This window comes from Prunus persica, chromosome G6 (assembly GCF_000346465.2).
Source record: "Prunus persica cultivar Lovell chromosome G6, Prunus_persica_NCBIv2, whole genome shotgun sequence".
Classification (NCBI taxonomy): domain Eukaryota; kingdom Viridiplantae; phylum Streptophyta; class Magnoliopsida; order Rosales; family Rosaceae; genus Prunus; species Prunus persica.
In genome coordinates this window covers 24,098,583-24,113,418 of record NC_034014.1, presented here as the reverse complement: position 1 = coordinate 24,113,418, position 14,836 = coordinate 24,098,583, and the positions used below count along the sequence as shown (strand labels likewise).

General features: G+C 36.6%; 3 protein-coding genes across 3 annotated transcripts; 2 read left to right on the top strand and 1 right to left on the bottom strand.

Annotated features, from left to right (window-relative positions):
- Nucleotides 1,822-3,176, bottom strand: LOC18772778. Its single transcript, XM_007207822.2, has 2 exons — nt 2,804-3,176; nt 1,822-2,242 (listed from the first exon to the last, which is right to left on the bottom strand). The coding sequence occupies exons 1-2, from the start codon at nt 2,976-2,978 to the stop codon at nt 1,959-1,961; spliced, it is 459 nt and encodes a 152-aa protein (XP_007207884.1). The 5' UTR covers nt 2,979-3,176; the 3' UTR covers nt 1,822-1,958.
- On the top strand, nt 5,394-8,735 carry LOC18772270 (protein REVEILLE 8). Its single transcript, XM_020567550.1, has 9 exons — nt 5,394-5,801; nt 6,117-6,174; nt 6,270-6,393; nt 6,486-6,644; nt 6,755-6,880; nt 6,980-7,089; nt 7,546-7,605; nt 8,099-8,216; nt 8,349-8,735. Exons 1-8 carry the CDS (start codon nt 5,644-5,646, stop codon nt 8,186-8,188), a joined length of 885 nt encoding a protein of 294 aa, XP_020423139.1. The 5' UTR covers nt 5,394-5,643; the 3' UTR covers nt 8,189-8,216; nt 8,349-8,735.
- LOC18773161 (60S ribosomal protein L4) lies at nt 9,809-12,394 on the top strand. The gene is made up of 2 exons (XM_007205218.2): nt 9,809-11,157; nt 12,009-12,394. Exons 1-2 carry the CDS (start codon nt 10,045-10,047, stop codon nt 12,120-12,122), a joined length of 1,227 nt encoding a protein of 408 aa, XP_007205280.1. The 5' UTR covers nt 9,809-10,044; the 3' UTR covers nt 12,123-12,394.

Here is a 14,836-nt window from a genome sequence, read left to right as displayed (position 1 = left end):
TAATCATGTTCACATTCTCGACAAATAGACAAAAGAAGATAGAAATGCTAGTCAAAATATAGTGCTTATGTTGTCCTTTTTAAGCTTCTGGATCCAATCCAAGATTACAAAGTCAAGCAAGGAAAACAGGAATTAGATGAGATAAAACTGTGCTGAAGTGATGAGTGGCTAAAAGACTCAAACCCAAGGATTCAGTCAAGTTCATGGTCTTCAAATGACCAGGCAAGCAATAAAAATTAAAAATTAAAAATCTTGAACATAAATCATCGTGGGTAAGTCTGGACCTGAAATCTCCACTGTCCCCTTGGAAAAGGACTTGAAAAAGCTTTGCTGGTGCAAGGAGCAGACAAGCCTTAACAGATGTCCTCTTCTGGTGAAGGGACCACAAAAAAGTGGGAGCATAAGCATGGGGATCAAACATGTAGAATAACTACACTAGGTTTTGCTTAGGCTACAAAACTTAATGGCAAACTTGTTGATGACTTATGGGGTTTTCTGGTTCTCTCTTTTTAAGCTGAATATAGACATAATAATTATCAACAAGTGGCGGATCCACCATGAGGTCAATGGGGTCAGACGACCCCATGGCAGCCCTGGAAATGGCTTGGAGGTTCTTGGTTTCTCTTGGCAGCCATAAGAGACGACCCCATGGAGAAGAAGATGCAAGCTGCTAGGGAGAAGAAATAGGGAGGAAGAAGAAAGAGAGAGAGAGGGGAGGAAGAAGAAGACAGTGGTTGAGAGGGAGAAGAAGAGAGAGGGGGAGGAAGAAGAAGAAGAAGAAGACTGAGGGAGAAGAAAAGAGAGGAGGGAGAGGAAGAAGATGAAGACTGAAAGGGAGAAGAAATACGCCGACATAATTTTCTCTAAAAATATTTGTTAGGGTTTTTTTAATATATTTTAATTGTGTTGAGTAGACTTACAAATACTAGAAGTATACTTCAATAGCATAAAGATATAACTTACAATGGTGGTTTTTGAATTGAGACAGACCTTAAGGTTAATGGTTCAAGACTCACTGTGTTCTCTTTTTTTCCTAATATTTAAGGTATTTTATTATTTGGGTGAGTTTGTTTATTATTTGCGTTGGTGTTATTATTTTGATGAAATTTATGGCTTACATGATACATATATGAACTTGATTTATTGAATGATGTTTTTGTTAGTTGGAATAAGTTTGGTGTGTTTTTAAATTATTATATTTTTGTATTATTTTCTTTTAAAAAGAAAAGCGGAACTTTAGCATTATGATCTCATAAGATGACAATCTTGGATCCGCCACTAACAATGACAAAGGCTTATGATAAACACAAACAGTTGGGTTTTCTGATTGCTGCATATAATAGAAGTGGGTTATAAGTTGTGATCCTGCATGCATGTGTTTGTTGCTTTTGTTTGTCTGTATGCTTTTTCTTCTTCTTTAGAGGACTGTAGTTCAGCACTACAAACAATTATCAGTTATTTTAAAAGAATGAAGCATATTTTGATGTAATCTTGACCTTAAATTCCTTCGAATTGTGAAATACCAAGCAAAATGCTCTGCTCAACTAAATTTATGTACATTTCCTTTTATTGAACAGCATTGCTTTCTTATATAGATAATCACACTGTAATTGGACATATCAAGGGCAATCTGATTCTTAGGGTGAGTTTGGGAGAGATTTTGGAAGGGGAAGAATCACTGATGGGGAGAAGAAGTGATCATTGGCCTATCCAGAATCACTTTTCAAACAAGCCCTTAATAATCAACATCAATGTTGCACAGGAATGTTTCTGTTTTCTGGAAATGAAAAATTAAAGATGCTTGGGATGGATAGAAATTAACAACAACTGGATAAACAAGAACTTGCATTTATTTATAACAAGTCACATTGTTAGAATTTCATCCCAGCAGCAATTTCCTCACAAATGCCATCATATATTTACAACTTTTGAGCCCGTGTTTGGTTGGAGTTTTGAAATCACTTAACTGGTGCAATAATGGTATAAACCAAAAGGAAGGTGACAATGACAATAGCCCCTGCAAGAGTGAACCTGGGGCTAGTCCATAACATGAGGTTGGACCTCTCTGTCCTCTTGATTGGATCAACCTCCTCAGATGATGGGTAATTAGACTGAGTAGGGTTCCAGGTCACATACTTGTTTGGAGAGAACTGTGAGAAGAGGCTCTTCTTCTTCTTCTTCGTTTTCCCTTGCTTTCTGATATTTGACCAGGCCTTGTCCCAATCTGTTGAGAATTTATCACCTGAGGTGTATGTTGATCAACATTGAACTATATGGTCAGTTTAATCATTAGACGCGCCTAAATAACCTCTATCCGTACTTGTTCAAACAACGGAAAATGATGAGTGATTCGAACTTTTTCTAGTATTGGAAAAAAGAAACAAAGAGCATTATACATAGCAAAAGTTTTTAAGGTGACACGGTCATATACGTACTGTGTCTCACATTTACCGATCACGTGCTGCTTTCGAGCGATGGGTAAATGTGAAACTTTCTCGAGTTAAACCCTCCTTCCTTTAATCACCTTGTAAAATTACTTGGTAAGACATAACATCTCACTACCATTATACATGAATGAAACCTTCAAGATTGAAATTCACTAATAACCTTAATTAAAACTGGTAAACACCAACTCATCCAATCCAAGTGCCAAGTGACGACCAACCAAAACTTGGTGGGAAATCCAAAACAATTAGAAGCACATCATTATAGATTAAGCTCAATTTTACATCCAAACACTAACATTAAAAAATAATAATAATTAAGTAAAAAAAAAAAACAAATGAATTAGTTAGAAACGTACCGTTGGAGTCACCGTTTTGTTGGGGCTCTTGAGAGTCCCTTCTTGAACAGAAAGGTTTCAGTGGCGAGTAACAAGAAGAAGAAGAAGAAGAAGATGATGATGATGATGAGTTATTTCGAGTGGTCCAGAAATAACGTGAGGATGTTAAGCTTCCTATTCGAGCTTGAATATCCATTTGCACATCCCAAACCCAAACCAAAGAATATTCCAATCCAATAATGTAATCCCCTGCTAGCTACTGCTGATGATCTCGTGGAGCTAACATTTCCGTACGGTCTTATCACACTGGGAGATTGCCCAGCCTCTAATTCTCCCTCGCCTTCTCTCACTTCGACGCGTGTCCCAATGTTACCTGGCTTTCAAATTCTCTTTTTATTTTATTTTAAATATAGACACTGCTTTTGCTTATCTCTCTCCTTACATTACATGAAAGGCGACATTCCTACTTATTGCAAATCAAAGTTTGACATATATGCAAAAATAATTCTTCAAAAACACAAAAATAAGCATTTCAGCACACATGTCAAACTGTTATTAGTAAAAAAAGTAAGAGTTCCTACTTTCATGAAAGGAGACAAGTGTTTTTCTTTAAATATTTATTTAGCTTTTTTTTTTCCTTTTTTTTTCTCAAATAAAAGATAAACGAAAATATATAGATGTTTCAAATATTGTTTTGAAAAAGAAAAAAAAACACAAATAGCACACATGGGCAAACTCCCAACCCTTGATAGTAAGTGAAGTCTGTCAGTGCATTGAAAGCCCCGTTTGCATCAACGTGGTAAATTGTCCCAAAAACTCTTGTAATATTGTTTTAAGATAACGATCATTCAACGCTAAGAGATTTTTTACTGGATTGAATATATATAAGGCTTCAATAATTGTTTGACATTTTATTGATAAATAATAATTATATATCTATTTCTCTCATCACATGACTAATCACGTAAAATTGATGCCAGTGACAAAAGTTGTTTTCATTCAGATACAAGAATAATACTTTCATGTGGATGTTTCATTTTCAGTCTTACTATTTTCCTTTTGTGATAAATATAAATGGTTTTTGGGCTGTAGTTAACCAAAAATAAATAAAAACTGTGAGGTGTGGTAAGTAAAGCAAATTGGAAAATACTTTTTTCATTTCACTAATCAAACTACTCAGTTTGCAGATACCAGTCTATTCTTGAGAGCTGTTAACAATAACTAACTCACTACAGCTGGACTAACTAACTAACTAACAAACTGCCATGTCATCAATCGTACCAGTGCTGAATTAGCCAATGTCTGCCAGCCGTTGATCATCTGAAGCTTTGATCAAGTTATTAACCGACGTGCTGCTGTGCAGAGGAAATATTATTTTTTTTAAAACAAAGGTTGATGCAAGCAAGTTCTTGAATTACTTCTATTCTATATATGGGTGAGAAGGGATTTTCAAAAAAGGTCGAACAGTCGGCAACTGGTGAGTGTAGGTTGTACCAGATGACGTGGCGCGTCTGTCCCCACCATCATACTAGTGGACTGGCGAGACTTACATGTAGGCTGTAGCATCACCGAGAAATCGGTAGTGGGACCCATCATTTGAGGCCAACCAAGAATTCATCAACGCAATGGGTTGCCGGATTCTCTGCGTCGCACCCCATAATAATTCAATGAGCCTGCAAGTGTCTTACGCATGTTCACTGTATACTCTTTCACTATTCATGCATCTTTAAAAAGACCCTATCATTTAGCCTCCGTAGCATACTAGCATGAGATAAAATCTTAGATTTAACTGAATCTGTACAATCTTTTTGTTTTTTTGGAACCCACTAGCATATTCAATTTATGTCATCCAATAGGGGAAGGCAACTGATGTAGTTGGATGAAGTCACAAAGTGTGTAAAAGAGAACTTATTTTTCTAAAAATGCTTTTAATTTTCTAAAATTTTTAATACAGATAGATGTATATACAATAATATACGAGCTCTAATGTATTTTTTCTTGCAAGTCAGTTTTGTAAAGTCAAATTCTACCCAAGGTTTTTATAATTTGGTACAAGAGCAAGATATCATACAAGTATGAGATTGAGCTTATTATATAGTGTGACTTTATAATCGTTATAATGGGCGATGTAATTTGAGAAGAATTAGTATTCATAAGCGGGATGTGTAAAGTCACTCCTTTAATGATAAAGTATGAATAATTTTCAACTTCATTATACAAATTTCGAAATGTGTGGTACATTATTTAATATTATACTACTGATTAATATTTTTTCATTGAAATAAAATCCTTTGGAGAGATGGATCCAAGCTAATAATTTAACATTCGTCAAAGGAGTGTAGTCAAGTGAAAGCCATGACTTGTAGACCATTGCCCAAGTTCAATACTTATGAAGCTCATGGCATTTTAATAGTATGCATGTGTGATAAAACCATTGCCATTTTTTTAACTTTGGCCACACCAACAAAAAAAAAAAATCATTTAGCATTCCAAAATTAACACGTGTAAGTAATAGCACACATGGATTGGGGTCCTTGCGCCCGCGCAAATTAAACACCAACGAAACAGCAGCATCTGCAAGTCTCAAATAATTGCTCTGCATTTGTCCGCACAGTAAGACTGTTCTCACGAGGGAAAAACGAAGACGCGGGACGATTAGATCGGCGTAGTGGGAAATACTGGTGGCCAAATAATTGGGCGGCCTCAATTCATCTACAAGCCACCACCTCGCATTTCCCAACACACACACACACACAGAAACCCCAACCTGCCACAGAAACGCAGACACCTCTCTCTCTCTCTTCCCTCTCTCGCCTACTCTCATTCATTCATTCAGTGAGTCTTATGCTTCCCAAAGCCACATGAACTCCACTTCTTCCAACAACCCCCAATCAATGGGAGCAGCCTCAACGCCCTCAGACGGGTCGGGCAAGAAGGTCCGCAAGCCCTACACCATCACCAAGTCCAGAGAAAGCTGGACCGACGAAGAGCACGACAAGTTCCTCGAAGCTCTTCAACTGTCAGTTCACTTTTTATTTTATTTGTTTACTTTGCTTATTACGTTCCATTCTATTTGAAGTAGCTGGTGAATTTGGTTGATTGCTTGTTGGGTTTTCATTGCTTTTTGCGTGGCCTGTTTTCACTTTTGATTTTCTCTTTTGGGTTCTGGGTTTCATTTGAAATTTTTCTAGTTTGAAACTTTAATATTAGTCACTTACTGGTGATGATCATGTCTGAGAATTGTGACTGGAGTGATGCAATGGGAAAAGTGTGGGAAAATTTAGTGTCTTGTAAGTTATAAACAGTAGATTTTGAAGTTTTGTGGGATTTTCAGGTTTGACCGTGACTGGAAGAAGATTGAAGATTTTGTGGGTTCGAAAACGGTTATTCAGGTTTGAAGAAAGCAATTCTGCTTTGTGGATTGAAATTGGTATGGTTTTGGGGACTGTTTAAGATTTGAGAGGTTTTAAGAATTGGGGTTTTGCAGATTCGAAGTCATGCTCAGAAATACTTCTTGAAAGTTCAAAAGAGCGGGACAACAGCTCATGTGCCTCCTCCGCGGCCAAAGCGCAAGGCTGCTCATCCTTACCCGCAAAAGGCCTCCAAAAATGGTTCTCACATGTTAAAGATAGTGGCATTGTGTCTTTCTAAAGCTTAAAACTTAATTGTTGTCATCCTTAATTATTCAATATCGGATTGGCAGCTTTAGTTCCGTTGCGAGCATCCATTCCGTATCCTTCTTCGATGAATGCCATTGCATCTACCTATTCTCCTTGGGATGAAACTTCCATTATGATAAATCCTGCATCAAACCAAATTCTGTTGTCACATGAAGAATTTACAAGTTTTCAAGGAACTGAAGGTATGTATACTTTCTCTTTTTTTATTTGTTTTGCTTGATATTCTTGTGTTCAAATAGTTTTGTTGAGAACTTTCCAGCACTTATTATGGGGTACGCCGTTACTGATTCAGCTGATATTAGATCAAAGGGGCTAGCAAGGATTAACAAATGCAGTCTAAGCGGAATCGAAAGCTCAAGTAGAACCCTACCAAGTTCTGAGATACCAGAGCAAGGGAAACAAGCTCCTTTGCTTCATGGTAATCCTCAAATCAAAATTTTTTACTATATCTGCCATCGACTTGAATTTCAGAAAGTTTCCGGTGGGCTATTTTCATACATATTCCAATATTTTGCAGGTATTCCTGATTTTTCTGAAGTTTATAGCTTCATTGGGAGTGTTTTTGATCCAGACTCAAAAGGTCATGCTCAGAAACTCAGGGAGATGGATCCCATCAATTTCGAAACTGTGAGTTGAATAAAACCACATCACTTTCAATGATTTATTCTTGCTATTTTCTAATAATGCCTGAAGTTGTGTAAGATTTGCCTGTCTATCCTTTTTAGAAATACAATGTAAATGTCATCAGAGAGCTAAAAACCCTGTACTATGGTGGTTTTTGGCCAAAAACTATTTTGAATAAAGTCCATAGATCAGTGCTCCAGTCTAGACTTTTCATGATACTCAACATGAGTGCGTGTTCCCTCTGCTCTGCAGAGACAACCCCCCCCTCTCCTCCCCCTCTTTTTCTCTCTCCTCCCTCTCTCTGCAGAGGCTTAACGTGTTATGAGTTGAGGCTTTACAAAACAAATATGTGCCTGATAATAATTACTACAAATCAAGGTGAAATGAGATATGTGCTTGTAATTAGTTATAAATATTGAGAGGTGATGTGCCAGTAGTAATATTTGGTTATTTCTGCAGGTTTTGTTGTTGATGAGAAATCTTAGTATCAACTTGTCTAGTCCAGACTTTGAGCCAATTGTGAGTATTACTAGTATTACTATTTCGTGTTATTATACTTGTAATTGTGTCATGTAACTTTGCGCATAGCTATATGTTTCTATTGTTTGTCGGAGACTATGTTATCCTTGTCAAGCCTGATACCCTTCTAGATTTTGGTATGAAAAACAATGTGGCGCTGATATATTGCTTTTCACAAAAATTGCACATATGACTTGCTATGGTAAACATAAGATGACTTTGAGTTGCTAATAAAATTAGAAGCTTCAGTATTACTTCATGCGAACTTCTTTATGAGATAACATGTTTTATCTTGAGAGTTCAATAGACTGTTAACATTCTCTCTTTAATCACCCTGATGTTCTGACTTCTCACTTAGTCTGTGTTATTTCCTTTAGATTTTGAACTGGGTAACTAATGATTGATGACTTATTTGACTTCATCTTACATTTATATGGTTTTTTAAAACTTGGGATATTCTTTAATGTTGACCGGTTAATGTTGTTTGGTTCAGAGGGAAGTCCTAGTATCATATGATGTCAATACAAAAACAGTAGCTGCAGGAATTGTTACCACGAAGCTGAATAATGATCTGTCAAGTTGAACTTCTTAATACTTACAGTTGCTGACTGGTACATGTCCATATCTTTTATATTATACTAATGTACTCTTGCTCGATTTTTGGCCATTTTTACCTTGTGAGTATGATCTCTTCACAAAAAAAAAAATAGTGACATTTAGCTTGAAATTTTCCCATCAATTAGGTATTGTTTTGGAGTGAAAATAGCGGTTCTAGTTCTAGAACGGCATGCCGAATCTGATCTCAGGGATGTAGTTCTGCAGCCACAACCAGGACAGCGTTAGGAGGATATGCTGAAGAGAAGAAAATTTTCAGTTGTTTTTCAAAGCTCTGGAAAGGTTCTAAATTCCAGTAGTAGTCTGGTGGCCTGAAAGTATGATTATCATATTCTGATTTTGCTCAGGCCTTCCATAGAAGTATGTATATCTTGTAAGATCTGTTTAGTTGTAGTTTTATCTTCTTTTTCAAATGTGTAGTCTGTACCATCAAACAAGTTTTAACTTCGAGAATCTGAATCGTTAGCCACCCAGAAAACAAAAAAGCTATATATATATAGTTCCTTCCTGTCAAATGTCCCATGTATATAGTTCCTTCCGGCATGGGGAGTGCTAGCAACCTTCTTTCTAACCTTCTCCTTTGGACATTCTCTTTTCTTCTCATGACAAGTGTCACTTTCCTTAGACTTAAAACAATGTCATTAATGCATCACACAAACTAATTTTTGTTTTTCAAGTTTACCCTTATTAAATGTATTAATTTATTTTAATAACAAGCTAATTTTTTTACAACTTTCTTATCACCTTGTTAAAAAAATTAAATAAGAAAATAAAAACTGAAGTTTTTAATTTTTTTTTTTTTCCAAAGAGAACGTGTGTTTTGTTAAAAACAAAATAAAGATGATAACAATGTCATGTAACAATTTTTTTTTTTAATTCTAAAAAATGACGTTTTTCTCATTTAATTTTTAATAATGTGCTAAAGAAGTTGTAATAAAATTTGAATAAATTGAAGGAAATATAAAAGCCAATACATTTTAAAAGGGTAAACTTGAAAAACAAAAACTAACTTGTGTGATGCATTAATGACTTTGTTTTAAGTGTAAGGAAAATGACACTTGTCATGAGGAGAAGGGAGAAGGTCCAAAAGAGAAGGTTAAAGAGAAGGTTGCTAGCATTTCTCGAATAACATAAGCATTGCTAGTTCGAAATACCTAGACGACTTCTGAACAGTTCCAATGCAAATTTGCCCCTTTTTTTTTTTTCATAATCATTTGTAATGTATAACTTCCGATAACTCATTATCTTAAAAACTCTTTATAAAATTATGTTTGAAATTGTATTTTCAAAAAATTACTTTATTTCATTCTGGGGGAGCATGTATTTTTCTTTCATGTATCACATAACTTTAGATAAATGCGCTTAACTAATCGAGGTATAAACTTCCACCGATAGAGCTAAAAACAAAGGCATATTTAAGTAAAGCCCAGATCCAGCTAAATTGTAAACATTTTTTGCCCAATACCCTACAAATTGAAACATAAATGTAAGTTTTTAATAAGGAAAATATTTTCTATAAAAGAAATTAATAAAAAAAATGTTTTATATTCTAGCTTTTTTTCGACCTAAACATGATGACATAATTTCATACCAACCAGCCACACACAAGTCGAATTTTTAAACATTGTACAACAAAATTAAAATGAAGCAATATGAGCAGACAATTTAAAAGTGAAAAAAATAATTAAAAATGGAGCAAGTGAAACTGAAAACCCTACCTCCAAACATTTTAGGTATAAAAGCAACGCAACACTCATTTGCCCCAACCCTAAACCCTCACATCGCATTCTACCCCTCCCATCTCACTCCCCCCCTCTCTCTAAAATGGCCGCCGCAGCTGCAGCAGCTCGTCCCCTCGTCACCGTCCAAACCCTAGATGGCGACATGGCCACTGACCAGTCCCAAACCGTCGCCTTACCCGACGTCATGAAAGCGTCCATCCGCCCAGACATCGTCACCTTCGTCCACGCAAACATCTCAAAGAACAGCAGGCAACCCTACGCCGTTTCGAAGAAGGCCGGTCATCAGACCTCCGCCGAGTCTTGGGGTACCGGACGCGCCGTCTCACGTATCCCACGTGTCCCCGGCGGCGGGACCCACCGCGCTGGGCAGGGAGCATTCGGAAACATGTGCCGTGGTGGTCGCATGTTCGCTCCCACCAAGATCTGGCGCCGCTGGCACCGCAAGATCAACGTGAACCAGAAGCGATATGCCGTCGTTTCGGCCATTGCAGCATCCGCCGTGCCCTCTCTGGTTTTGGCCAGGGGACACAAAATTGAGACCGTCCCGGAGCTTCCCTTGGTCGTCAGCGACTCCGCTGAGGGCGTTGAGAAGACCTCGGCGGCTCTGAAGCTTCTGAAGCAGATCGGGGCTTATGCTGACGCCGAAAAGGCCAAGGACAGCCACGCGATCCGACCCGGAAAGGGGAAGATGAGGAACCGGAGGTACATCAACCGCAAGGGCCCGCTCATTGTGTATGGAACTGAAGGGGCCAAGCTGGTGAAGGCCTTCAGGAACATTCCTGGCGTCGACATTATCAATGTCGAGAGGCTTAACCTGCTTAAGCTCGCGCCGGGTGGGCATCTGGGTCGTTTTGTCATCTGGACCAAATCGGCTTTTGAGAAGTTGGACTCGATTTACGGGTCATTTGATAAGGTTTCGGAGAAGAAGAAGGGCTACGTGTTGCCCAGGTCGAAGATGGTGAATGCTGACTTGGCGAGGATTATCAACTCTGATGAAGTTCAGTCAGTGGTTAGGCCAATCAAGAAGGAGTTCAAGAGGGCGCCTCTGAAGAAAAACCCATTGAAGAATCTCAACACTCTTCTGAAGTTGAACCCTTACGCTAAAACTGCTAGGAGGATGGCTCTTTTGGCCGAAGAGCAGCGGGTGAAAGCTAAGAAGGAGAAGCTTGACAAAAAGAGAAAGCCCATTTCAAAGGTAATCGGTCCATATTACTTATGTGTTTATTTTATTTTATTATTATCATGGTTAATTAGTTCTGGTGATATGCTAGTTAATGATTGTTTATTTTGGTAGTCTGTTTTTGGATTTGAGATGATATTGCAGTATGATTGTTTATACCATTTCTCATCGAACATGTGTCCATTATGCTAAGCAGATCATTTCATATGTGTATATAGTTTTCTTATCAGAGAATAACTCTCATTAATGTTCATGTAATTGTTTTATAAAGATGTCTAAGATGTGTGCTAGTGTCAGTAAGCTGCCTGTGTGTGGGCCGTCTGGTTCTTGCAACTCAAGAGGTTATCAGGGGAAATGAAGTTCATTTTGCTTGCATCTGCATCGATACCAAACCTAAAATAATACTTATAATTGACCTTATAATTTGCAAATCAAATCCTATAAAGGGTTGGAAGTGTGAATCATCAAATTCTTCGGGCAATCCAGAGTTTTGGTGCATTTTCTTTGTGAATCAAATGTTATTTACTATTCACTTTGTAGGTGAAAACATTTAGTATGGAAATTAATTGTTATTACGTGTTGACGATGTGGGTTCTTTATTGATTTAGATTGTTTCAGAAATTGGAAATGTTTGATCTGTCATCTAATATATTATGATTTTTCATACTATGTGATGGTTCCTTCATATAGGAAATGGTTCCTTCATGTAATACTGCTTTTCATCAGTTACACATACCATCCTCAATTGAAGTTGAGAATGTACAAGAATTCTGCATCTTGCCTAAAATTCTTTTGCTTCTTGTTTACTCTGTTACAAGATCTTGGGCACCAGTGCTAATATAAATGTTGAATTTATTTTTATACAGGAGGAGGCGTCTACTATCAAGGCCGCAGGAAAAGCTTGGTACAAAACTATGATCTCTGACAGTGATTACACAGAGTTCGAGAATTTCACAAAGTGGCTGGGTGTGTCCCAGTGATTTAATTTACTGCTTTTAAAATCTAAGACTCTGTTTTGTTAGTCTATTTTGTTGTGGTATTTATCTGTGTCTTTTGTTATTTTGGGTAATGGAGGAAAATGAGTATAATGAGCGAGAGAATTTCAAATTGTGTTTCCTCTTTACCCTGTTAAAGATTTTCAATCACTGGCACTGGATTTATATTTGTAGCTTAGTTTGTCAACTTAGTTTCATGACAATTTTAGCTACTTTGGTTTGCAATACAAGCATAATTTTGTTCTGGATTCCTTTAATTTTATGTGAATGGTGGATGCATGGCACGTTGGTTTGGTTCTTTCTTTCTTGAAGGGTTGATGCTGCTGATATGCTTTTATTATTCTTGATACGGCAAATTGGTTTTGTTGTTTTGTTTGAAAACCAGCAATAATTACATTTTGAACTCTAGAAATTTGATAAAGAGTTTGTTAATAGCCAGAATGATGCTAAAGGTACTGTAGTCCGGTTGATTAACAGTTGAGGATCATAATAATAGGCGCCTAATGCCTAAGCTGAATTGTGCTTGTTCAAGACCAGGGTTAATTCATGACATTGATATTTGAGTTCAAATATCTCTAATTTCTTTGAATGCTGGAAAAATGTCTCTACTTTCTTTGTAATAATACTGAATCTTGTGGTTTTTGGGTTTAATAGATATATGCTATTCAAAGCCTGTATTTAGTTATGGATGATAAGTTCCGTAAATTTCATTGGAACCCAAATTGCAAACCAGTTCTCCAAATCTTGTCAATGAGGGCTTTCAAGGCACCCTTGCTCTGTTCAGTAGCAAATTTTTGCCTTTTAGCATCTTGTGTTTGGTTGATCAGAAAATTTGGCCTTGTCCGTTTTGTAAAATGGCTGAAAATAGTAACTACCCGTATTATAAATATATATATATATATAAACACAATTATTAAACAGCAATATGTTATACTATATATTATTAAAATTAAAAATGAAAACAAAATAGGCCTCCCGGTGAAATTAATTAAACTAATCTGAATTCATTATAAATAAAAAAAAGAAAATTTTATTTAAAAAATTAATTCGAAACTAATTAATTAATTTAAATCATAAATGTCCAAGTGCCCCAAAGTCCAAGGCCATATTTTTGATAACTAAATATTATATATTCAATGCCCAAGTTGAATTTGAAGCCCAATTGGTTTCCACTTGGCCCAACTTCCAATTACCTAGACCGGCCCAACTTCCAAGCACCCTATGTATTTTAAACGTATAGCCGTGCGGCTATACTATCCTTCAAAGAAATTTTCGAGAAACCCAGTATCGCCGTGCGGCTGTACTATTTATTAAAAGAAAATCAGCAAGAGTACTGTTTCGGAAAAACAAAAAAGGACAAAAAAGAAAAAAATACAGTATAGCCGACCGGCTATACGCTTGAAATATATTATATTCAATTGTATAGCCGTGCGGCTATACGATTCTTCAAAGAAATTTTCAAAAAACCCAGTATAGCCGGCCGGCTATACGATTTATTAAAAGAAAATTAGCAGGGGTACTGTTCCGGGAAAAAAAAGGGTCAATAATAGTATAGCCGTGCGGCTATACTATTTGTTAAAAGAAGAGATTTTAAAAACCCCTACAAGAGTGGGTATGAATCGATTTCTTCTTTTTCCTTGGGCTAACTTACCTTACTACCAAGCATATGAATGATCATAAAGTTCGGCCACTATATAATTTTTCGATATATATTATTTTTATTCAATAGTATGTAAAATTGTGTGTATAATACGTGAATTTTGTGTGTATTGTTGACAATTTTGTAAAAACACGTGTATTAAACATGAAAAATCCGCACGTGCGTGTATTGTACGTTTTCCTTGTGTACGAAAAATGGAAGTATTGTGGAAAAATACGTATGTATGTGTATAACACGACTATTAAACGGCAATGTGTTATACTATTTATTATTAAAATTAAAAATGAAGACAAAATAGGCCCCCCAGTGAAATTAATTAAACTAATCCGAATTTTAAATTTTTTTTAAAAAAGAAATTATAATAATAATTCGAAACTAATTAATTAATTTAAATCATAAATGCCCAAGTACCCCAAGGCCTAAGGCCATCTTTTTGATAATTAAATATTATATATTCAATGCCCAAGTTGAATTTGAAGCCCAATTGGCTTCCACTTGGCCCAACTTCCAATTGCCTTGTGTGGGCCAACTTCCAATTACCTAGTCTGGCCCAACTTCCAAGCACCCTATGTATTTTATTAGTATCGCCGTGCGGCTATACTATCCTTCAAAGAAATTTTCGAAAACCCCAGTATAGCCGTGCGGCTGTACTATTTATTAAAAGAAAATCAGCAAGAGTACTGTTTCGGAAAAACAAAAAAGGACCCAAAAAAAAAAAATACAGTATAGCCGACCGGCTATATGCTTGAAATATATTATATTCAATTGTATAGCCGTGCGGCTATACTATTCTGCAAAGAAATTTTCAAAAAACCCAGTGTAGCCGCCCGGCTATACTATTTATTAAGAGAAAATTAGCAGGGGTACTGTTCCGCGGGGGGGGGGGGGGGGGGGGGGGGGAAAAAAAAAAAAAAGGGGGCAAAAAAAAACAAAAAATTTTGGTTCAAAAAAAAAAAGCCCGGGGGGGTTTACTTTTTTTAAAAAAAGAAATTTTTAAAACCCCCCCAAAAGGGGGGGAAAAAAGATTTTTTTTTTTTTC

Excerpts from the sequence above, each read along its gene's own strand:
- LOC18772778 (XM_007207822.2), bottom strand. The coding sequence starts at position 2,978 with ATGGATATTCAAGCTCGAATAGGAAGCTTAACATCCTCACGTTATTTC. Across the intron at positions 2,243-2,803 it reads ACAAAACGGTGACTCCAACG|GTGATAAATTCTCAACAGAT; the intron begins GTACGTTTCTAA and ends CATACACCTCAG.
- LOC18772270 (XM_020567550.1), top strand. The coding sequence starts at position 5,644 with ATGAACTCCACTTCTTCCAACAACCCCCAATCAATGGGAGCAGCCTCA. Across the intron at positions 6,175-6,269 it reads GTTCGAAAACGGTTATTCAG|ATTCGAAGTCATGCTCAGAA; the intron begins GTTTGAAGAAAG and ends GGGGTTTTGCAG. Across the intron at positions 6,645-6,754 it reads AAGTTTTCAAGGAACTGAAG|CTGATATTAGATCAAAGGGG; the intron begins GTATGTATACTT and ends TTACTGATTCAG.
- LOC18773161 (XM_007205218.2), top strand. The coding sequence starts at position 10,045 with ATGGCCGCCGCAGCTGCAGCAGCTCGTCCCCTCGTCACCGTCCAAACC. Across the intron at positions 11,158-12,008 it reads AGAGAAAGCCCATTTCAAAG|GAGGAGGCGTCTACTATCAA; the intron begins GTAATCGGTCCA and ends ATTTTTATACAG.